Genomic DNA, 25,719 nt, shown 5'->3' with positions numbered 1-25,719 from the left:
ACAGGCGAAGTTTGCAGCCATCAGTACCCAGGATTGGCTTAGAATTCATGAGGGAATCAACAGGATGCTGTGTTAGCTTCCATGTGTCCTAGCGTGCTATGACTGCACGCAAACAGGCAGAACTCCACAGCCTTCCTCCATCCTGCCACCCCAGCACATTTCTGGACAAAATTTCAAACCACAGTTGTATTTGGGACAAATGATTTTGTCCCTATAGACTGCACAGACTACCTCTAATTGAAATGGACTAGATTTGGGAATGGAACACATTTCCACGTCCCCCACCCTTATACAGTTGATTGTTTCCAGGCAGCTTGTTAGACTGCTGAATGTTTACAGTGACATACGCATTATTATTGTTAAGAAACAGGAATAACCTTCGCAAAAATCTGTGTCTTTCCAGTAAAAGTTTACTTTAAAGGTGTTTACTGTTTGCATTTCCTGGTCGCCATTTTGAACGTCATGTGTAAGGGAAGGGGGGACGCCAAGGTACCGGTATAAAATCTGCCATTAGCAGATACATGCTGCTAGCTGGGGCTTCTCATAGCTTATTGGTTATAGAGTGGAAATCTCTCCCATTACTGTAGTAATAAATATTAAAATGGAGTCAGAAACTTATCGGGCTCAGGGGTGACTTCTGTCCATTCTGAGTCTGTTGCAGGCTCAGCAGCAGGTTGTTCCTCAAGGGGTGCATCAAACTGCTCTTCCAAGCATGGACCTAGAATGTGCTGCTGCTCCTCATGTTCCAAAGCCTGCTCTGGGACCAGTTTCAGCAACAGAGTGACTTCATAGTCCCCAATTGGTGCCTGCTGCTTGCTCCCATCAGTCTCCATGTTGGATTTAGGGGCCAACAGGGTACCATCCCGGTCATCATGCACCACTGTTGGCTCTGTGCTTGGTGCAGTGTCCAGTACCAGGTCAAACTCCTCACTAAATAGGAATGATTTTAGCAAGTTGCCCGAGGTGCAGTTCTGGTCCCTGGTTTTCTGGTACTTGTTCTAGAGCTGCTTAATCTGCTCCCTGCCCTAGGCAGCTGCCAGTTTTTTTTGTTATGTGCTAGTATGTGTGGTCATTCCTGGTACCCTTTCTAAAGTCCACAGCTTTGCTGGCTTTGTACCAGAGATTTACCAAAATCAGGCTGTGTTCCCATGACCACTTTGCAAAAGGCTTGTTCTGTGTTTGTAATGGAGACTGACCATAAGGCTCTCTGATGGTGTGTTTGCAGCTTGGTAATCAGAAGACAATGGAAGTGTTAAGTGCTGACTCACTGAGCTGCAGCAGTACACCAAGGAGGGTTGTTCTGTTTTCAGTGGAGTAGATTCAAGATGCTTGGGATAGAGAGGACAAAAGAAGTTGGCCCATGGGATTATGGGATGCTTTTTGGAAGACTCCCAGGACCGGAGTTTTGAGGGGCTCTGTCTACGCTGGGACCCTGGGTCAGTGTAGTGTGTGTGTGTGTGTGTGTGTAGATGGAAGGAGTAAGTCTGACATTAAAGCCCACAGTATTGCATTAGGAGCATTGCTCTCATTCTCCGCCAGAAGGTAGTGTACTTTCTGCACAGTTGGAGCGCTTTTTGTGCCAAAGCAAGCACTGTGTCCTGGGAGTCAACTCTCAGTACAGGAAGCTCAGGTCTGTAAACTGGCACATCCTGTTCCAGAAGCTCCACCTTGGTCTGAGTCGGTGTTTTTCCAAAGCACTTGTGACCAGAAGCATCAATATTGCTTTCAGCAAAACAGAGTTTCAAGACACAATCATTATCCTTTTGCATCTTAACTCCACTAAATAACTATCAGAAAATGCAAAACTTAGGCTAAGCTCTGGTAGAAATGACCAAGACAATATTGTACCATGAGTCGTTGTTGTTAGCTTTATACAATGTTTGCTATGCCATTGGTAACTTTTCTTGTGATCCTCCATCCATCACCACATCCGTCCACATTGCCTAGAGAATTTATAGCTGCTTGTTTGGGACAGTCTGAATATCAGGGTGATGTGAACTACCCGTCTTCTTTGCAAGTGACCTGTCCAGGTCCAGGATAAGGCATGTGTGTGAGGAAACTCATGCTGCAGTTGCCTGTGCTGTCCTCCTCCTTTAGCTAAATAAAGTGCTTCAGCCTCCAGGGTTGTCAGTCTGGCACCCTTCATGACCACAAAATTCACTGACAAGAAGAAAGGTGTGATCTACGTGATTGTGTGAAAACAAGCATATAACAATATCCGTAGGATCTGTTTAATCCACTTGACTCCATATGGGATAAAGTCAATTAATGTGAAAGTACTGCTGAATCACATATGGTAGTGTTTGTTTGTGCTTTTTCATTTACTTAAATGGCAGACTCTTGAGTTATAAATGCACTGTGTATTGATGACTCCATCCAATATTTCTTTTTAAAGATGGAAACCTTGATGGAGAAATGCAGATAAAATTGACTAATTGACCAGAATAATTGAACTGTCGAAGTTGGATAGTGGTTTACCTTTGCTGTACATGCACTTTCTGTTTAAAATGCTTTTAACCCTTAGCTTAAGAGGCAGCATACATTGACTTTAATTAAAAATGTTTACTAAGAAACTAAGTAACCTCAAGGAAGCACTTTATCAAAAATTCCAGGGGCTTGCAATGCAGAGATTTGCCAAAAGTGAATATTCATCAAATATACTAATATGTGGGGTCATGTCACACTAAATCAGTACCTAAAATAACTCTACTTAGAAATGATTTGGGAAATTTAAAGTACAGCACCCTTTGATAATGATCATTGATGTGGCGCCTCGCTGCAGAAGGGCAGCCAAGCATCACCACCCCATAAACAGATGCCAAAGGAAAGATTGCAAATGCCAGTGTAATCTCCTTGGCCCCATTAGTTACATGTACTATTTACTTCAGCTTTATTTTATTTTTTTTCCTACTTTGTCTGCAGACAGCCTGGCCTTGCCTGTGGGGCAACTTTTTTCTGGCTCTGATAAGCAAGAAAGTGAAAATGTCTGGGGCTTTATTATCTGGTATTCGGTCTGTAGCTAGATGAATCTCCATCTACACAATCAAGGAGGTTAATATAGCCCATAGCATCTTGTGTTGGTTTCATGTCTCATGCTGCACTTGAATTTGTTTGCTGTAGTATGAGGCATGTGCCCAGCTGACTTAATTTTCTTGCTATTAAATCAGGTTAAGATGATATACTTTAAGTATTCAAAACCCAAATGGGAACTATTTCTTAAATACCTCCTTATGGGATACACCTAGAAAGTTCCAAAAGAGTTGCATCGTGGTTTGAGACTATCTTGGAGTGGGAGCCTTTTCCTTTAACTCCTTATGCTCTTTGGCTATTTTCTCCTTGCTGTTCACTCAAGCAGCTAATGTAGCTTTCTAATGTTTCCTTCACCTTTCCATGGGGACTGAAATTTAATTTGATCACAGGACAGATGTCTTTTTTTGCACTTTCCAAGCCTATTGAAATAAATGAGTTGACTTGATTGGGTTTTGGCTGTCATGCACTAGACTGTCATGCCAAAATTGGTGTGCAGGACAAAAACAGATTCCATGGTTGAAAGCTAAGTACACGAAATTACTGTGGGAAATGGAGCCCTTTGGTCAGTGTGATAGGGCCTTTGAGTGCTCCTTTAATGCAAATAATAATTACAACCTTCCCTTAATTAGCTGATAAGATTCTAATATTTAAAATTTTATTTTTCTGTTGTATTAAACAACATCTAGAAAAGCAGAAAACATGATTTTTCTAAAGAAGATTAAAAAGCACAATAGCATATCATTTCTATATACTTGTCTGCAGTAAGTTTTAATTGCTCAATTTTCACTTTACTGGTAGAAACTGCAGTATTTTAGGAAGGTAAGGCTCATGAGAAGCCAACTTACAGCTGGCTACTTCGGGCACTGAAGCAGCTCAGTCAAGGCTTGTCGTCTTCATGTGTGTAGTTTTTTGACTGAATGCAAATTATGAATTTATTTTGACAAGGTAAACACTATTAGAAAAGCAGTTTTTTACCAAAATTGATAAACTCTTTGTTCATATTTTTAAGTGGGTTTGGAGCCAGCACCTCTTTCTGTGTCCGAGGAGCGACAACTTGCAATTCTGACGGAGCTACCTTTTGTAGTTCCTTTTGAGGAAAGAGTAAAGGTATTTAATTTTTTTTAATTTTTGTGTATTTTGAGGATTTTATAGTAAATGTAATACAGTGAGTTCAACTATGTGGGGAGTCAGACCTCAGATCATCCCTCTATCCAGAGAAGAATCAGGCCATGTTGCTCTTGTTTGTCCCCAGTATTTGCATGGCCACTACAATGCAGAAGATGCTGGGCAAGATTTACTGTTATGTCTTTCAATTTATTTTCCCTTTTTACAATGTTTTAGAATCGTTTTTCCTTACTTAGAAGGACAAACTATGCTAACATCACTTGAGAAATGATAACGCCGTATAATAAGCAAGCATAGGTCCAGATTCTGAAATTGGATCTATGTGGGTGGACCTCTGCACCAACACTAAATCCCATTGCAGTTAGTGGAGCTCCAAGTAGATGCACAGTGCATCTACTTGGATCTTATTGAAGGGTCCAAGATTCTCATATACAGTGTACTCATTAACCCAGTACAATATGAATGAGTCATTTTGGGGAAATAATGCCCAGAAGTTAAGTTTCTGCATTCAATGGTAGTTGGACTTAAAGCAGTGGTCCCCAACCTTTTTGTCTGGCAGGCGCCAGGCGAAGGACCGTGGCGGCGGTTGAGCATCCGCTGAAATGCTGCCGAATTTCTGCGGCATTTCGACGGCGACACCTCTTGATGATGTCGCTTGTTGGCAAGCAGCGTCATCGAGAGGCGTTGCCACCGAAATGCCGCCGAAATTCAGCGGCAACGCCTCTCGATGACATGGTTATCAGCAGCAAGCGGCGTCATTGAGAGGCATCGCCACCAAAATGCCGTAGAAATTCGGCAGATGCTTGACCGCTGGCCAGAACGCAGGTGCATTTAGATGCCCGCATGGGCGCCATGGCACCCGCGGGCACCATGTTGGGGACCCCTGACTTAAAGGAACACTTAATTACTGTATAGGAAAAATGTGACTTTCAATTCCATATGTTGTTTATAATTTGGTTATGAATGCATTCTGGATCTTAAGTGTATAATTTTGAGGACCGTGTTTTTTTCAAATCCCACAATGCTACCATTGTGACATTACCCCTAGAAACAATTTCTGAGCTGCTTCTGTTGGCTCTACAGCATCAGTTAATTAACAGACTATTCCCAGAATTGTGTTGGAATCATTGTGTACCAGCACCATCAAGGAAATGAAAAATAGTTTCATGGGGGAAATAAATCAATGTTTACTGAAAGGACAGTGACAAATTTGGTAGAAAAAGAATGTGTATTTTTAGGCTTGTATCAGAAATTGGAAACAGTAGAGAAAAAAAATTATTTAAAACCTATTCATATAGCATGGCACTGTGATAATGCAAGTTCTGATAGGTATTTTTTCCAAACCATTCAACATCCTGTTGTGATTATATCACTTGAGATTATTGTTCAGTGGCTTTCAGTATTGCATCATAACATAATACATTCTGTACAGCTAGGACTTGAGTAATCCAGTCCCAGTTTGTTTGATGTTCTTCAGGGGCCTCTGTGAATTTCCACTTACAGGATTAACTCCTTTAGTGTTGAGCTGTGGAACTGGGTAACAAAGCCATGCCTCCTAAGGGTGCCAGAATGCTCTCACATTATGATGATCAGCTCTGTCCATATAAGGGAATATTACCCCTACCGCCATGACCACCCAAGTTTCTTCTCTGCCACTGCTGAAAGCTAAATGGAACTACTTCTTGTGTCTGTGAGCTAATTAGCCTAATATATCATCTATAATTAGTTAGTTAGTTACACATGGTATAGTTAGAGTAGTTGAGGCTACTTGCCTTCATTTATCCTGCAGTTATGTTGGGTCCAAAAGTTGTGCATCCTGCTCAGCAACCTTTCGAGAGACAGATGCACATGTTTGGTGCCTAGTGTTCCTGGGAAAGGCTCACTGAGCATGCCAGTGTCCCGTTTGCCATGCCTTTACTCCTTGGTTGAGGAAGGACAGACAGTTAAGACTGCAGGCTCACTAGGCAACTTTGAGCCATTAGCCAGACCATTCTTGTGCTCCCTCAGGAGTTTCAAGGTGTGCCTGTTTGCTGAGGCCTACTGTAAAGAGACCTCTGTGCAGCCCTCTTTGTTGGGGCTGAGGTTGACCTCCTTGAGGCAAACACTTACTGGAACTGACCCCTGGCCCAGCACTATCCAGGACTGCAGGCTCTTGTCAAAACAGATTGCTCAATCACCTCAGTCTGCGATGACACTGAAGACTCCCTCACTGCCCTTGGAGTTGGCAAAGTTTGACATCACGAGAGAGAGTCATACTTACAGATACCTTAGTGCCCCTGTTTTGGGGAAGAGAAAGGAAAAGAGGAAGTATTCTGATCTGCAGACGGGGCCCAAGGAGAAGAACAACGGAGGAAGCATTGTTTTCATTCTCCTCTGATTCATATAATTTTTGGAGACGCTTTACCAGTCTCGACACTGCTTCTAATACACACTCCTCCTCAGCTTGATGCCACAATGCTGAGTGACTTGGACACCTCTCTGGCATGCATGTCTCTAGCACCATTGACTCCTCTCTCATGGCTGAGGTTTGTTTATCAAAGCTTTTGGCTACACCTTTGCATTTTGACTCTGTACTTCAATATTCATTGCCAGTATTGATCCAGAACATCCTTCAGGAGCATGGGATTCCCTTGGAATTGAATATGCTAACTCCTCCAATTTGCTCCAGAAAGCCTAGCTGACTTCCCTCCACAAAAACTCCATATGTCTGAAAGATCTTATGAAGGGACCGCTTCAATTATTAATGTGGCCCCACATTCAGGAGCCAGTGAAAGTTTTGCTCAAGGCTGCCAAAACTAGCATGGCACTAACTTCAGCACTAATGAGAATGTAGACACCAATCTCCTTTTGGGCACTGAAGCAGCTCAGTCAAGGCTTGAGAGTTTTCCTGATAGCTGACTCACCTCAGGCACCGCTACATTCAAGAACACCCATATTTCATTTGGCACAGATACGACCGGCACTATTGCCTCCTCAAGAAGATTGACAATGGGGAGGAGATGCCCAGAGGAAATGGAGCAATTTCCTATAGCGGAATATACATTACTTGAAGATGAAATGGGGACTTTGTCCATCTCCCCTCCTGATGACCAGAAATTATTTCAGGAGTTGATGGGGAGAATGGCTAATATCCTTCAGTTACAGAGTGGAATTTCAGACAGTCTGATCCCCTTTTCAACATCATGCAAGCACTGAAAAAAGACATTTGCTTTTCCTATTCTCCTGGGTTTACTCAATCCAGCAAAGGACGTTTGGCCTTATCCTCTGTTTTTACCATCAACACTAGATAGCGTCTCATTGCACATCCAGTACATGGCTGTCCAACATCTTGAAGATGAAAGAAGATGCGACAAAGTTGGTCTGTCAATGCTTAGCAGTGGTATGGGAAAAGAGCTCAATGCACAAACGGCAAAGCTTCCCATGTGGTTACAGGTCCACTCACCAGGTGGAAGTTGAAGCATACTCTGCTTTCTGGCTCACCTGAGGGCCTCAGCCTGGGCTCTCTGATGGTTCTTTGAAGTGACCACACCAGTCTTAACATGGCTTCGCCAGACTGAAAAATTATTGGCAGGATTTTCCCAATTGTCAGTGGGAATGCTGAATTTCTTGAGGACTTGCTTGACCTTATCGCTGTATCAGAGGTTTGACCTTCCTCTGCATTGCAGGCAGTTCTTAGGTTGACCATAAACCACAGCTTTCAGCAGATGATCTTGAGGCATGCACTCCACATGTCCTAACCAGCAAAGCCTGTGAACATTCAGCATAGACTGTATTCCAGTTCTCTTAAGGGTCTTGTTATCGGTGATCCATCAGTAACAAGTAACTAAGGATTTTTCTGAGAAGTGGAAACTGTTCAGTCAGCACTCCTGCTTGGAGTAGGTAACCCAGCTTTCATAAGACATAAAAGAGGGTACTAAGGACACAAGCCTGATAAACAGATGCATTTGTATTCAAGGTTAGCAATTTGTTGTTCCAAACACATGAGGTTAAGTTTGCCTTTGGTAACAGAAGCTTTGCCGATTCTTATATCAAGTTCCCTATCAAGGTTAGGTGAGCCAAGATAGCAGAAGTGATCCACGTTGTCCAGAGCTTCATTATTGACACAGATTTTAGGTGGAATGTTGGTACCTTGTCACATGACAACTGTTTTTTTTTTATACTGATTACTGTGCCAAACTTGGTACATGCATCAGAAAACTTGTTCACCATGACCTGCAGTTCATCAGGTGAATTGGAGATGAATACAGTGTCACCTGAGAGAGGCAGATCCTGAATAGTAAGCTGGATGACATGCTTTCTGCTCTGGAATTGTCTGATGTTAAACAAGCTGCTTTCCATCATTGATTCAACTAGTACACCGGATGGATCATTTCCAAAAACGTACTTAAGAAGAATAGAGAAGAAAATACCAAAGCCATTGAGCGCTAATATGCAGCCTTGCTTCATACCAGTATTAATAGTAAACTTGGATGATCCAATGTACACAGTCTGAAAAGGAAGCTGATCTTGTTCCTGCAGGTGCTTCAACAACTTCATTGATGGTAGAGCAGAGAAAATTCACTCCTCCATCCCCTACTGTTACAGTCACCACAGAAGCCTGCACTTTGGGTTTTCGTGCATGTGGCCCCTGGAATACTTGGGAATCCAGATTCTACACCAATGTATTGAAGAACAGGTCTGTAAGATGGGTTCTAAAGCCCTTGTGGCTGTCCATACATCACATAGTACAGGTGCTCACAGACAGTACCATGGCCATGTAGTGCATCAACAAATGGGGAGCACATTCTCAACTTCGTCTATGGAGGCAAGGAAGCTATGGCTGTGATGTATTCATCATCACATTCACCCACTAGCAGCACACATAGCAGAAAAGGAATGTATACATGCAGATGCACTCAGCATGAACTCTTATAACAAACACAAATGGTCCCTAAACCAGTTAGGAGTGTCTTTACTCTTACTCGAGTGAGGTCAACCTCTAATCAAAGTATTCATGTCTAGTCAGAATGCCAAGTGTCATCTGTCCTGGACAAGGACTTAAAGTGACAAGAAATCTTTATTGGATGCATTCCTTCTGTATTGAAGCAGTCATCTGTCTTCCATCCCATTCCCTTGATACCCAGAATCATAAGGAAATCAGAGAGGACAGAACTGGTATCCTACTGATAGCACTAATGTGGCTTAGGCAACATTGATTTACAGATCTTCTCCAGCTAATCAGAGAATCATCCGTTCATCTTCCTCCGTGCCCAGACCTCCTCTCTAAACAATAAAGGAGGATTCTTCACCAGAAAAACCAAAGATAGTGAACACATAAGATCCATGGAAGTTAGGAGTGTTCAAGCACTACTGTTAGTCATGAAAGAACTAAAATGGAACATGGTTTATGTGCTGGGTGAAAAGTAATGAGTTAACTCCATCATGCGAAGGAGCCCCAGCCATTTGAGTATCTCTTGTATTTCAGATCACAAGGTTTAGCAATAGTTTCCATGAAGGTTCATTAAGCTGCTATTTCTGCCTCTTATTGTTCTGTTTGACAAGTCTTTATTCTTTCATTCCACAGTCTCCAGGTTTCTTAAGAGATGGTTAATGCCTTTCCTAGCACAAAAGGACCTTTCTGGCCAGGGATTTGACCAGGGTTTTAACTGTTGGTAGTTCTACTCTGTGAGCCCCTGTCTCAAGCTTCCATAGATACCTGTCTGTCAAAACAGCATTTTTAATAGATATTACTTCTGCTAGGAGGGTTAACAAGCTCAGTGGCTTGTTGGCCTTTTTAACATTTACAGTAGTACATAAAGACAAAGTCATTTTGAGATCTCACCCAGCTTGATGCTGAAGGTGGTATCAACTTTCTTCTGTTGCAGTATGTCTCCCTCCCTGTTTCCTTTTCCAGAAACCATGCTTACCCAGGGAGTCCAGCTTAGATATGAAAAGGGCCCTGTGCTATTATCTGGACAGGACTAAGCCCTTAAAATACTCTTACATTGATTGTTGCCATTGGGAAATGTGTAAGGCAGAACCTTTTAGTAAACAAATCCCCCCCCCCCCCGGATTAAGAGGTGTATTGAGTATTCTTATACTGTAGCCAGAAAACCAGTACCACTTGTCTTAAAAACACTCCATTAAGGCTATGGTGGACTCTCTAGCTTGTTTGAGACAGGTTCCTATTGTAGAGATTTGCCAAGCAGCAACACTGAGTTCTGGTCATATTTTCACTAAGTGTTATTAATTGGACTTGGCATCGGTTTGGTAAAGTGGTGCTACAGACCATTTTTGCCTCTAATCCTTGCCTACCATCCTCTGTTGGGGGCACTGCTTGCTAATCTCCTATAAGTGAGGTGGCGCAGAGGTCCTTGAACAAGGAAGGGTTACTTACTAGTAACTCTTGTTTTTTGAGAGTTGCCTCTGTACATTCAGACTACTCATCGCTTTCCCCTCTGCCGTGGAGTTCTTCGTATGTCAGAATTTTGCCAGCTAGGCAGAAGCAATTGAGATTGTCAGGGTGTGCAGGGTGCACTCCATTAGGCAGATGGAATTCATTATGTTGTCTTAGCTCAAGAGTGCTCTTTCCCCCGCCCCCCACCTCCCCTTAGCAGGTATGGTATAGTGGTTCCATAAATGGCCACTAGAGGCACCAAATCTCATACATGCGAATGCACAGAAGCAACTGTTGCAGAACAATAATTACTAATAAGGTAACCCCTGTTTACTGAAAATGCAGATTTCAGTATGATTATTTGATTTCTTTTTCTATTTTTTATCAGATCTTTCAAAGACTGATTTATGCAGATAAACAGGAAGTTCAAGGAGATGGTCCATTTCTGGATGGAATTAATGTCACTATCCGAAGAAATTATATTTATGAAGATGCTTATGACAAACTTTCCCCTGAAAATGGTATGTTTGCATTGAAGTTCTACAATATACTAAAAATAATATTGGTTGATTGTATAAAACTCACCATATAATTATATATTTGCCTTTACCTGACTAGAAGGTTTAAAAAAAAAAAAGGGGGTATCCCGAACTCTGAGATCCCTGGCACTTACAAGTGAGAGAGAGACAAAACTGAAGTGCTTCACAGCCCCATAATGTTTTAAACTCCACTAAATTTGAATTAATCTGCGGGGGAGAGAGATCTGCTTTGCTAGATTTAAACTTTTATAACTTCAAAGCTACTAAATTAATCTTCTTAAACACTGACTCTTTGGTAGATCTTTTTCGTGCTTAAAAGGAAAGGGAAATGTACTGTATTTTATTACATGATTGTCTTCAGTTGGTTGCCTTAATATAGTCCTAATATTACTCTTTCTTGTAACTAGATATTTATAGTTGCTTCAGGGAAAATGTGGTACTGAAGGTTGGGTCTGTGGTGTATCCATGATAGCCTCTCTGTTTTAAGAAGAGGTTCACAATATGGCAACATACGACAAGCACTCCTGTATTATCTGATGTGTGATCCAATTGTTGATTATATTTGCTGTAGGAACAGAAGGTGAATTATCTTGTATATTTTTTGTGTGCATTTATTAACCTTTGATGTGGTGGTGGTGGTGGTGGTTAAAAATGGATTTGTCACAGAACTGGTACTTGAGACCTGAATTCTGTCCCTGGATGTCATATACTCAATATGCATGTGACCTTCTGCAAGTCACATAACTTCAGTGTGCCTTTGCAAAAATGGAGATGATACTAGAGTTCTGGGAGTAGTTGGTTAAAAAATTATTGAACTTTACAAACAGGAAAAGAAAGGAAGCAAAATATGAATTTTTCAAATGTTTTTATTATTCAAAATTGTAATTTTTTTCAGCAAATAAATCTTGGTCTGCAAATTGTTCAGACAGGTTGTTATGAATGTTCACAATTCACACTGGGTTGATTATTACATAAGTCACATTTTTTTCTGACTAAGTAGCTTATGTAACTAATCAACATAGCATGAATTGTGAATTTTTATAAACATAATTTAAAATTTGCTTTTAGCACGTGCTTGTTTATTCAAGCCTCAAGTGAGCTTTTTGCAAGTATTCACTCTGTTAAAGCTTCAGTTCTCATACGGTCATAGAGTACAAACAGGAAGGTTCAAGAGCAGAGTCAAACCAAACTTTATTTTTGAATCTGAACTAATATTTGCAGATTTTTTTCCCACTCTCTGCTCCGCTCTATTACTGTATGCTCTTTTTTTAAAAGTGTTTTGAGTTCTGTGGATAAAAGGGCAAGTAAGTCTACATATTGTTGCTTTCCCTTCCATACATGTATAACCTGTTTTCATTTTAAAGCTCTGTAAACGGGTCGACTCACCCCCGCGGCGCCTCCTGCTGGTGACTCTGGGAATTAGCTCAGTCCAGTGTTCGGAGCACCCTCTGCAGGCTGGTGATCCACCTGTCCTCAGGCCCGAGTCCCTCCCTGGACCCCGGTGCCCCTTTACATGGGGTGCTGCCCCCCTGGCAGTAACCCCTTTCTCTTAGGGTCTCCCCTCCTTGGGGAACCCCCACCCTCTATCCCCACCTTGCCTCAGTATATGGCTACTGCCAGTCATTGTCTAGCCCCACACTCTGGGGCAGACTGCAGTATCAGCCTACTCATCACAGGCAAAGGGGTTTGGACCTGCTGCTTTGGCCTACCGCTGGGCTGCCCTCTGCAACCCCCAGTACCTGTTGGCCCACTGCTAGGCCGCAGCCTGGGGCTTTCTAGGCTGGAGCTCCCCAGCTCCTCAGCCTTTCCCCAGCCCTGCTTCACCCTAGGTACCTTGTCTCAGTCCCTGCAGCCAGGCCCTTCTTCCTCTTCAGGCAGAGGAAGACTGTTTTCTGGCTTCCCTGGCCTTCTTATAAAGCCCTGCTGCTCAGTTTGGGGCATGGCCCCAGCTGCAGCCACTTTTGTATATGTGTCAAATGAGATTAAAAGCCATTTACACTAAGGGGTTCTAGTAATGGTATGAAGTTTTCCACCTCTAATTTACAAGCTCAGATTACTACATCAGAAGTGACCAAATGCTGTTACTGATGTTGGCTGTTTGACCTATATGAAATGACTCAATGGTCTTCATCCATTTCCAGATGGACAAGAGTCTCTATCCCCAAACTATCGTCACATGTATTATCAACTAACACACTTGTTGGTAATCTCATTGAAGACACAGAATGAGCATGGAGTTTGAACTATCCTTTGACACTCCCCCTCCCCTCCCCAAGATTATCCCTCCATGCCAGATATAGATACATTCCAAACACAGAATAAATGTTTACATGCTGCGTATAGACTGTTTTCCACACACCCCCTCACATACCCTTCCCCTTTCACAATAGGAGGAGGAAAATGTTTGTGCTTGCGCGCGCTCTCTCTCTATGTGTGTGTATATATATCTATATATACACATATTTAAATCTCTCTCTCTCTAGATTTATTTATTTATTTATTTATCACCCACTATAGTTTCTGTTGATTAAACCAGATTCCACATGTACAGGGTTTGGACTGAAACTGAACAGTATTTAAAGTGTGTGTGTGTGTGTGTATGTATGTATATATATACACTTAACAGTATTTAAATATTAAATATATATATACACACACATATGTGAATACTGTTCGGTTTCAGTCCAAACCCTGTATATGAGGAATCTGGTTTAATCAACAGCAGCTATACTGGGTGATAAACATACATACATTATATATTTCACTGTTTATTTTTTGTGTCAGTATAGTTGTATGGAATAGTTCTAGTTAGATCCGGGGTGGTTCGGATACAGTGAGTAGTATAGAAAAGAAGAAATTCCTAGAAACTGTAACAGGAATAGTTTCAGGATCATAGACTGAATTGATTAAAATGGACCTGGAAGATTGAGTGCACATAGATGAGGTCTTAGAAGTGATCAATAGGAAAAGAGATCACAAAAGAGCAATGGGCATTGATTTTGGAAGAAGGCAGCCAGTTTTTCCACATGCACTCAAGTAAAAGAGAATCATTATAAATTAATGCTTCAGTGGTACCTTACTCAGTCTAGATCATTTTTAAAAATAGGAGTGGAGTGGAATGGAATTGAGATTTTGGAGACAAAGACCCCTTTATATGTATTAGTAGGACTGCCTCAAGATCATGAGTGGCAAAGTCATGATTTATGCAGGCCACATCAAACAAGTGTTGATAAAATCCTTACCCCATACCACACCTACATGTATACTGTAGATGTCATCACATATGTTATGGAAAAACTATTTTAGAATTGTTTGAGTTTCTAAAAATTTTACTGGGACCATTTTTTATCCTCCACCTGTAAGCCAGATACATACTGACTGTAAGTCCAACTGTATAGGACTCACAGGAAGAGAGAAATTATAACTAATAATTAAAAAAAAATCTCTGACTCAAAACAACATTTGCATATATGAAATGTAATGCTTAATAGCTTAATTAACTTCCTGACAAGTAATGTATGTCACTGACACTGAGAAGTTCCTCTTCTCAGTGGTATAACACTCCCTTTTCTATTGCTGAATAGTCATAAGGTATTGGACCTTACAACTGTCATTGGTACCAAGCTGAACCTTGCCCATTCTATGTCTCAGGCTAGTATGACTTTGTGGAAGAGGGCATTCTGTAGTGGGAGAAAGCAGAAAACATTTTTCTGACTAGTGGATTTTTTTTAAAGTAGCTGAGAGAAGTTGCTCAGAGAACTGGAATGTTAGCACTAGTTCCAGTGAGATGAACTATTGGGCAGAATGCATGTGAAGCTGGCATTTAATACAAGATACTGCAATTTAATCTCATGAATATTACCTACATATATGATGTGCTATATACAGTATGTATTGCAATGAAATAGTTTTATCAGCATTTGTTTGGTATTGGTCACGTTGATCAACAACAGAGTGACACGAGTTGGCCCAAACAAGTGCTGATAAAAAAAAGTTTATATCCTCCTTCCCGCTTGATTGTGCTTCATATATACGCTATACGTTTTATAGAAAAATGATTTCTGAAATCTTCTAGAGGGGAAAAAATAAATGGGTACTATATTTTGTACCCTCCCTTGTAAAGCCTGGCTCCCTAAATACCCTGAGCCCAACTTTCCACAGTTCTGAGGGACAGAGGAATTACAGCTAATGAAATGTAAGAAATCCCTGTGACAATTACCTAGTTAATCCTGTACTTTTAAGGTCTATAATCTAGACAGGCCTAGGAGCAGGTGTTATGTATCCTATTAGAACTCTACCCAGTGCAATGGAATAAATCTCCTGTTTCCAGCCATTATATGTTATGAAATGTCAAACCTTCTACCTGTGTTGGTTCTGGACTGAATAATGCCCATCCTCTGCTTTGGACAGGAATAATTTTGGAGGAAAGAAAACTTTCAGGCAGACTTTTAAAAAAGAAAAAAAGTAGGTGTTTGCAACCAGCTTTCAAGTGTGAAGACATCACTGGGGCTGTATATGGGTGCAGCAGTCTATCCACCTGTAACAAATTGCAGAATCAGGAACTTAATGTGAAGAGTACAGATAAGGTGGTTTGAAGGGGCATCATCAGTGAGTATCGCCCTCACACCACACCTGTCAGGGGTGTGTGTGTGTACAGTATGTGATATTTTTTCATGCCCTTTGTCAACTGGACTTGGTCCTATGAATCATCTCCCTGAGATGACTGCTGATATTCCAAATCTCTGATCAACTTTCAAACAGTAGCCTTCCATTTTATTAAAAAAAAAAAAAAAAAAAAGACACAAAATGTTTTCTTCTTTGCTTCCCTAAAGCGGAATTTCCACACCTCACCCCCTGAAATTACAGTAAGATCTAAGGTGCAGAATGGATAATATTCAGTCCTGGACTAGTGACAGATTTAAAATCCAATATTTCATGAACCAGAACATGCATCTGGACTAAAAATGTTTTATCTAGTGGAGGAGCTGGACAACCCTCTTTTCTAGTGAGATACATAGCATTTGTTTCTAAACCTGCTAAATTGGAAGATATTGGGTCTTAAACTCCCAACATTACGTAAAGAGTAGCTATTTCAAAAAATTCATGGAGTTTGCTATAATTTCTCTCTGCTTTTGAGGCCCATATACAAGTACGTTGAATTTACTACGCGAAGAGAGACTCGGTTTACAGGTGGAGAGACACCCAAAATGGTGCCACTGTTACACTCTATAAAACTGGTGTACAATCGTTTTTCTGTAAAAATAAATTTTATAAACAGCATGTGTGTCCAGGTGGTTTGGTATGAAGTCTTTGTAGCATTCATTTGGGATGAGCTGTATTATTCACAAGTTACTTCTCTGCTTTTGAGTAATGCAACCATCTCAAACTCAAGCCAATAATAGATTTCTGCAACAGCACAATACACTGTTATATATATATGTACTGACATCTAAATGTAGTGTGCATGTGTTTTTTTTTTCCTGAAACAAACTTTGTATAGGTTCTTGTATGTGACTTTTCTTTTCAACTTTTTCCCCCCAGAACCTGATCTGAAAAAGCGAATTCGTGTTCATTTACTTAACGCACATGGCCTGGATGAAGCTGGTATTGATGGTGGTGGAATTTTTAGAGAATTTCTGAATGAACTGCTTAAATCAGGATTTAACCCTAACCAGGGATTTTTTAAGACCACTAATGAAGGACTTCTTTACCCCAACCCTGCTGCACAGATGCTCGTTGGAGATTCTTATGCCAGACACTATTACTTCCTAGGAAGGATGCTTGGAAAGGTGAAAACTTTTTTTTTTTTAAATTACGGTATTGTTGTACAAAACATAACATTAGGAGTAAAAAGATAATTTACAGTGGAAGCTTTTTTAAAAAGTAAATTTAAGAAAGGAGGAATAAGTTGGGGAAGTTTAATGTTTTTCTTTCTCAGTTTGGAGGGAAGGGAATATTTTTATTTAATTGTAATGTAAATAATATTGCCACTTTATTTACTCACTGGCTGTATAGCTAGATTATTGATGCACCTGCATAATTCTCATTAATGTTAATGGTAGTTACAGAGTTGAATGAGAAGAGAATTAGTTGTGTTAAATCCCAGTCCAGCAAAGCTTTGAATTTCATATTTAGCTTTAACCACGAGTTTAGTCTCATTGAAGCCAATGGAAGTACTCACATAGAATCATAGAATCTCAGGGTTGGAAGGGACCTCAGGAGGTCATCTAGTCCAACCCCCTGCTCAATGCAGGACCAAACCCAACTAAATCATCCCAGCCAGGGCTTTGTCAAGCCTGACCTTAAAAACCTCTAAGGAAGGAGATTCCACTACCTCCCTAGGTAACCCATTCCAGTTCTTCACCACCCTACTAGTGAAAAAGTTTTTCCTAATATCCAGCCTAAGTCATCGTGCATTAGGGTTTTAGAAACTATTCTCAAGAGTTTGGGTGCAAATTTTTTTTCATCATGCCAGTTATGTGAAATGAATATTTGTAGGAATTAGCAGGTTTTTGGTTACACAAGGCACATTGCTAAATTTCAGAACTGTTGCTCTGATCATTTCTAACTAATGTGACCTAATGATACCATATAGAAAAGGTGCATAATGTAATACTGAGTTAAGTTCTCGTTCTCAGTTTCTTTTCCTACTCGTTACTGGATTCTAACGTGGGCATCATCTTTGACTTGGACCTCTCTCTAGGTCCTCACATCAGACTATATCTTGCAGACACTTTCTGCATAAAATCTCTAAGAAACAACCTGGCCATCAATCCAAGCTAAAACTCTCATTCAGGCTCTCATCATCTCATATCTCAATTACTGCAACATCATTTTCTCCTGTCCCACTCATATCCATTCAGAATGCTGTTGGAACGATCTTCACTTAAAGGCCCTTAGCAGCCTGTCCCCACCCTGATATATCATTTCTCATTTGCTGTTGAGATGTTGACACCTGCCTCCGATTGGCTGATGATGCCAGTCTTCATTTTCCATTTGTTAAATTTTCAAGCAAGCACCTTTGTGCTTTTTCCTGTGCTGCTTCTTTATTGGGAGGAGCTCACTGTAAACAATGACAACACTACCTTATTCTCTTCCTTTAAATTCCTTCTCTAAACTCTCTTTTTCTATGATGCCTTTAAAAAACTTGACAACAATTAGGCTGCTGGTGTTCTGAGACCACTGTCTGTCATGCTGACCAATTTTGTCTCATTGTTTCCTTGTGCTCCTCTGTCTGTATCCATTTATTTTCTCTTGTCTTAGATTGTAAGCTTTTGGGGGCAGTGACTGTCCTTATGTTGTTGGTTTGTATAGCTTTGAGCACACTGGAATCCTGGTCCATGATTGGGGGTTCAGTACTACCAATAATAAATAATGTATTAAATTTTGGTGCCACGTACTATAGAGGAAATAATATTTTAATTCTCTGGTTTTTGGCTTTAAGTAACTGAAGTGGATAGATACCCAATTGCATGTGTAGGTATTAACTATGTTGATAGTTCACAGGGTTGGGAGGAAAGGAAATGTTTCCTTTACAATAGATTGGGAAATGTAGAGAGCTGTTTTTCAGGAATTTAGCTGTACATTTTGCACTGGCAATAGTATTCCATAGTTAATTCTCAACACACAGCTCTGAAAAACCTTTCTTCAGGTTTACTTTTAAAAGGGGAAAATTTTGGGTGCCAGAGTTTTGGTTGTAATGAGGATGTTCATGAAGAATTTTAGCATAGGAGGGAGCTGATAAAGAGTATTATTTATATAGTAACTTACACAATGTTTGAGTTTATCATTTACTATGCACTTGTGTTATAATTTTGGTACCGTGTTTTGAGGGCTTTGGATTTTGATGCTGTGGAAAGCCAAATGACAATAAATTACTGTTGAATGGAGCTAGTTAGTAATGAAAATGAACGTTTAATGAGAAATGGGAACTTAATTTCACTATGACTTCTGTTAAAATTTGTTGCTGTTTTCTGGCCAGCTCTAGTATTGAGAGTGTCTTACAAAGAACATTGAGGCCTGGTCTACACTGTGGGGGAGGTCGATGTAAGATACGCAACTTCAGCTACGAGAATAGCATAGCTGAAGTCAATGTATCTTAGTTCAACTTAGCTCCCATCCTCACGGCGTGGGATCGACGGCCGCGGCTCCCCCGTCGACTCCGCTTCCGCCTCTCGCCCTGGTGGAGTTCCAGAATTGACGGGGAGCGCGTTCGGGGATCAATTTATCGCGTCTAGATGAGATGCGATAAATCAGTCCCCGATAGATCGATCGCCACCTGCCAATCCGGTAGGTAGTGTGGGCGTACCCTTAGTATAGTTCTTGTCAACATTCTTTAAAGCCAGGAACTTCTAACCAGTAATTTTGAGCATTTGTATTTCAACCATAAACATAGCAATGATTGCTATTGTTTTAATTGATCAAAATTGTGGGTAAATTTTCAAAGGCACCTAGTATCCTATTTTCAAAATTAATTTTGGCACTGGTGTGAAACTCCCATAGGCTTCAGTGAGATTAAGCCTCTGAAGTCTCAGATTTTGAAAATTTTACTCTCCATATTTAAGGTTAAAGGAAAACTTTTGTCATGCATTCAGATGGATTCTGTATTTTTAGTCCTTCGCTACTTCATGAGACTATCCAGATGTTGGAAATATGTGTGCACAGGAGTGAGTGGGCACAAAACCACAGATATACATCGGGGGGTGAGTTGAGCCCCCACTTGCAATGTATGTGAGCAGAGTAGGGAAGTTACACCACAGCCAAAATTTAGGACTGAAAAGCAAAGTTTTACCAGTGATTATCTCATAGAAATGTGTTTATGGGTTTTTTTTTTAAAGTTCTGTAGAAGCAGGTTTTTTGGAAGAAAAAAAATTCAGTGCATGAGAATAAAAAAAATGATTATATGGACTAAAAACTGGTTAGAAAAATGTAAAAATTGTGTGAAAAGTAAACTTTTGGAACAATGTTTCAGTTTTAATAAACTACGTCATTAATGCAAGTAAGAACATTTTTAAAAAAAAATTGTTTTTAACCTGACAGTGCCCTCTTAAAAATAGCAAAGAATGGAATTCTGGTCTAAAAATTAATTTGGGCAACCCTCCACCTTTAGATCTATCCAAAGGATCACTACACGAAGACTTGTGAAACAGGGAAGGATCCAAATCAGCCACTTCCATTAAAGCAATGTATCCATTTTGAAGGACATGCTGTAATTAGGAGTGGGCCGAAGCCAAACCTCACATCCAAATAGCACTGAACTATGGAAGATGTTATAGGTCTGACCTGCCTATAGATTCACAACTTCGTTCTCTCCCTGGTCTGCAGGGCTCAGCAGCTATAAGTCTGTTGGGGGCTAGCGTGGGAGTGGGGATCACAATTGTTTAAAAGCTGCCTGCAGTCTCTTCTCTTTTGAGGGCTCAGAAGGTGCCTCTCAGAGCTCCAAAAGAAGTTGGAGTTGATCTGGAGCAGACAGAGCTGGGAGATGCTTATATTTATTGGAACTATTTTTCCACAACTGATTGCAATATTGGACCCTTAATTTTATTTATTATCAGTTCAACAGCACTTCTATGATTGCATCTTAAATATTAATATAAGGGCATGAGAAGTCAGAAAGAAAAAGTGATGCTGTCCATTGTTTAGAAAGAGCTCTATCAGAACAAATGTTTTGTTTTTGCCCTTTGAAATCAGAATATATCATTTAACATTTTGAAGGCATAGATTATTGTTGTATTTGCAGTACGTTTGTGTAAGGTATGAAGTGACAGTGTTATTTAATAATTAGCTCTATCCAGGTGCAGAGACACCTTTTTACTGGCATGTTTAGAGAGCTGATTCATTAAACAGAAAGATAAGGCACGGCCTTACTATTCAGTACCTGCCAGTATTGTGGTCTAAGTTAAAGACATTATTGAATAGTCATTCATCCATTTCCAGAAATGCTTCGTTTTATGCATTTGCACAGAATTATTTAAAAGCAGTAGTACATTATTAAAAGCTTTTTTGTAAATAAAATAGGAATACTGCAAAGGAAGCAGTCAGGCATCCACAGCAATTTCTTATTTGCATAAACCAAAAGACAGTAGTGCCACTGAAAACTCTCACTTAAAAAGTTTCAGTGTTATCAGAAAACAAATACATTAAAATTTAATAATTTACATAAATTCTGTGTATCCCAGTAACCATTCAGTGCTATTAGCCAAATGCGTTTGACTTTCAGTAATGTGTAGATTCATAACCGGATTTACTTTTTTCTGTTTCCTGTCCAGAGGTTTTTTAATAATTTAACATGTATCCATAATGCTATTTGATTCATTAAGAAAATTAGCTAAGGTTTAATAAAATATCTTCTAAATCTTATGTTTTCAGGCTCTTTAAACCTAGATGATAACTACAAAATTGCTACCAAAAAGCTGTTAATTGTTTAGGTTGCAAAGTCAAGCGGTTGAAAGTTTGGAAATGTAAGATTTACAGTTGCCCATGCAAATTTATTTCTGCCCCTTTGTGCATTTATTCTGTACGCTGAATGAGTCAGGGCAGCGGTCCTGTGGGAAATAATAGTTGTCAATCATAAGTCATTGCCTAGTTTTTTTTTTAAATAATTCTTCTGTGTACAACTGCAAAAACTGTGTGTTATTAGCAGGGTTTGAATCTTGACCTTTTAGCACTGCAGCACAGATTTCTACCACTTGAGCTACAGGACTAACTACATTAGCTGGCAGTAGGAGAAGGCTATTATCTCTCAGGGGGATGGACTGCTGGTGATATGGACTATCCAAGGGCTGTTATGTGTTTTTGGGGATAGGAGGGAAGGGGGAGGGGAAGTATATGGCTTGGCTTAGCTTCCTTTCCATCCCCTCCACAACAGCTGTTCTGCCAGTTCCTAGATTTCCCAGTGCAGTTTCTGCTACTTTGGCAGCAGTGTGACTCTTTAGAATGTTAGAGTTCAGTTGTTTTGTTAGGCTGCCAAAATTTTCCTGAGGAACACAAGTAAGAGAAGGAAAGTTGTGATTTCTAACAGTTTCTAAATCAGCTAAATGTGAATGGAATTTCATGGGACAGTGAAAAGGCACTTCTGTGGCCGAAGAACTTTCTATCTGATGAATCCTGTGGCACCTTATAGACTAACAGATGTTTTGCAGCATGAGCTTTCGTGGGTGAATTTCGTGGCTTGCATCCGAAGAAGTGGGTATTCACCCACGAAAGCTCATGCTCCAAAACGTCTGTTAGTCTATAAGGTGCCACAGGATTCTTTGCTGCTTTTACAGAACCAGACTAACACGGCTACCCCTCTGATACTTTCTATCTGATGAATTTCAAAGATCTGTTGCAAACATGGAGGTGTTAAAGCTTCCCAAAAAAGGTTACAATTTTTTTTATAATGGAAAGTGTTAGGCGACCTAAATAAACACTCCGTATAAAAATACTTAGCACTTATGTAGTGCTGTGAAAACATAAATCAATCTTACAACATCCTTATAACTGTAACTGCCCCCATTGTACAGAAGTGGAACCTGAAGCAGAAAAGTGAAGTGGTTCACAGTCAGTGACCAAAGGAGGATTAGAAATAAGAATCATCAGGAATAAATAGTCAAAATATGTAATTTGGAACCTTGACATTATACATTAGATTATAAAAGGTGGGATTTTTGACAGTTTTAGTTATATTCTTATGCAGAATCAGCAGCTAGTTGAGAGAGGTGTCTAAAAGATTGTTGAACAGAAATGAACTTGTTAGTCCTCTCATGTTTGGAACTAGAACTTTTATGGTTTCTTACTACCTCCGTTTTGGAACAGGCCTGATAGTTCTGAAAATATGACTGTTTAGTCGTGTCATGACTTCTAATGTCTTTGACAGGATTTTTGTTTGCTTCAGACACTAGTATTCCATTACACTTAGACTCAACTGGTTCCCAAGACCCAGGGCCAGCTTTAGGCCTATTCCACCAATTCCCCTGAATCGGGCCTCGCGCCTAAGAGGGCCCTGTGCCCAGTGAGAATCCCTTCCCTGGCTAGAGGCGCCTGTTTAATTTTTACTCACCTGGCGGCACTCTGGGTCTTCAGTGGCACTTCGGCGGTGGGTTCTTCACTTGCTTTGGGTCTTCGGCAGCGGGTCCTTCAGTGCCGCTGAGGACCTGGAGTGAGTGAAGGACCCTGTCGCCGAAGTGCCCCTGAAGACTTGGAGCACTGTCCAGTGAGTACAAGCCCCACATGTTTTTTACACGTGTTTTTATTTTTTTTTAGTCATCCCTGCCGGGGGCCTGTCAAAACTGTTCGAATTGGATCCCGCACTGCCTAAAGCCGGCCCTGCCAAGACCCAATGAGCTATCTCCTCTATTTGTTCTTTTTGACTCTAGACCATTGATAAGGACTAGTGAGCCATGGATCGGTGTTCCTGATTCATTTGTATGATCTATCAATGTGAAGCTTCTTTGCAGAAGTCAATCAAAAGTCCTCTAAAGACACTGAAGATTTGTGAAAAAGAAATTGAAGTTTGTTTTGTCACGGTGTTTCCTATTTCTTGGAAAGGTGGCAGGACACAGAATGAAGGGTTTGTTCTTTGCTTGCTTTGAATTATGAAAGCCTGTCCGCTTGGGAACCAAATTACTGGTAAAGTAGCATTTTGGGGACATGTTAGGTAGAGAGGCAAAGATGTTTAACTTTTAAAAAATTGGTAGTAGTATTTTGATGATAGTATGCAGGGACATTGTTGTTAATCTATGCTAAAGATCAATCACAGCAATTAATATTAACATAGGACTGAAATAATTGATTTATTGCCTTGTGCACATTCTCCTGATGCATATTAAAGAAGGTATTTTCTAAATTGACTAGATTGCACAACATACTATAGTTTGTTAATATATGTGGTGATCTGATTATGGTGGACTATGCGCAGTGAGATCTAAGAGTGTTATATTAAGCTTAGATATTTGACAAATTAAGTTTTAAAGCTGTTTCTTTCAGTAAGATTAGATAACTACTGAATGAAAAGGTATTGGATCAAATTCTAAATGGCTTATTTTGACTAAATCAAATTGAAATAGGGAACAATTAATTATTGATTCTAATGAAATTTAATGGGTTACATTTCTGAAATATGAAGAGTTTATGTTGTGATTTTAATTGACAAATCTAATGGGATAAATAGTGCACAAAGTTTCATATTTGTGTATAACTAAGGCTTCATATACAATGTGCAGAATTCCTGTATATACAGCTAATCCAAAACTTGAAATATTGCAAACTAGTTCATTAAAAGGTAATAGGTAATAATTGGAGATATACCAATCTCCTAGAACTGGAAGGGACCTTGAAAGGTCATCGAGTCCAGCCCCCTGCCTTCACTAGCAGGACCAATTTTTGCCCCAGATCCCTAAGTGGCCCCCTCAAGGATTGAACTCACAACCCTGGGTGTAGCAAGCCAATGCTCAAACCACTTAGCTATCCCTCCACATTTTGTTATTGTGCAAGATATTATCCATAGGTCCAATTTTAATCTTATTGATCTTTACACTAGTCTTTTAAAGATTAACTAAAATGCTTTTTAATTGTCTTAGGGACCAATATAAAACCCATTGAAATCAAGCGGAACCTTTCCATTGGCTACGGTGCATATTGGATTATGGCCTAAACTCCTAAATCATGAACAGAATACATGTGAAGGCTTTGAGTCAATGAGTTTTAAACAACACACATATGCATACATCCCTGCACTAAAAAGATGAATAGGCAAAACAAAGAAAGAGTAGGAAAAGACTATAGAGATGACAGTTAAACTTCTTATTCATTTTAATAGCTAAAATCATGGTGCCTCAACCACCGCACTTGGGCCTAGTCCACACATAAAAGTTAGGTTGACATAGCTATGAAGCTCAGAGGCGTGAAAAATTCACTCCCCTGAGTGGTGTAGTTATGCTGATTTAACGCCTGGTGTAAACATAACTCAGTTGATGGAAGAATGCTTCCATTGACCTAGCTACCATCACTTGGGGAAGTGGAGTTCCTATAGCGATGGAAAAACCCCTTCCTTTGCTGTAGAAAGTGTCTAAGTTATGGCGCACTAGCTGTGCTGCTGTAGCACCCATAGTGTTAGACGTTATCGTGGTAGTCTTCTGCCTCGTTTCTCTAACAGTCGAGAATTTTTTCCTAATTTGTAGGCTATACTTTTTTCCCTTTAGTTTTGTCCATTTAGGAAAGATCTATTCTGGTTTGGTTTAAATCAGTCAACTGTATTATTTGTAGTGCAAGCTCCATTGACAAGCATTAATTCCCAAAAAGGTGTGTGTGGAAATAGTATGCTAACAAACAAGAGATTGTTTGTACAAAGTCGTCATTTATATCATTTCAAACAATAAAATGGAATCAAGGAGTCAAATATTGCTTAAACTCACAGTACTTTTGTGTTTGGTCAAAAATGACATGAATCTTCCTTACAATGACTTTAAAAGGAAAAGTAAGCAGTTTAAAAGATTGTTCAAAAAAGAAAAATATATCTTTTTAGCAGATCATTTTTTCCCTAAGTTTTCTGATCTGTTTAAAAGGGTCAAAATAGTAAATCCCCAAAATAAGTTTACCATTGAAAGTTGCATGTACCATTAATTATGACATAATAATATGCAATAATAGGAGATATTTTAAAGGAGTTGC

The 25,719-nt window shown here is 40.0% G+C and overlaps 1 protein-coding gene across 1 annotated transcript in view; it reads left to right on the top strand.

Moving 5' to 3' along the window:
• Nucleotides 1–25,719, top strand: part of UBE3C (ubiquitin protein ligase E3C) — a 177,909-nt gene that overhangs the window by 102,629 nt on the left and 49,561 nt on the right. The window contains exons 16-18 of the mRNA XM_045006074.1: nucleotides 4,040–4,137; nucleotides 10,920–11,052; nucleotides 16,612–16,859. Of these exons, the coding sequence (XP_044862009.1) occupies nucleotides 4,040–4,137; nucleotides 10,920–11,052; nucleotides 16,612–16,859 (479 nt within the window). The remainder of the gene's footprint in view (nucleotides 1–4,039; nucleotides 4,138–10,919; nucleotides 11,053–16,611; nucleotides 16,860–25,719) is intronic.

This window comes from Mauremys mutica, chromosome 2 (genome assembly GCF_020497125.1).
Source record: "Mauremys mutica isolate MM-2020 ecotype Southern chromosome 2, ASM2049712v1, whole genome shotgun sequence".
Taxonomy (NCBI): domain Eukaryota; kingdom Metazoa; phylum Chordata; order Testudines; family Geoemydidae; genus Mauremys; species Mauremys mutica.
Note: the sequence above shows the minus strand (reverse complement) of the source record. Positions and strands in the feature narration are given on the sequence as shown.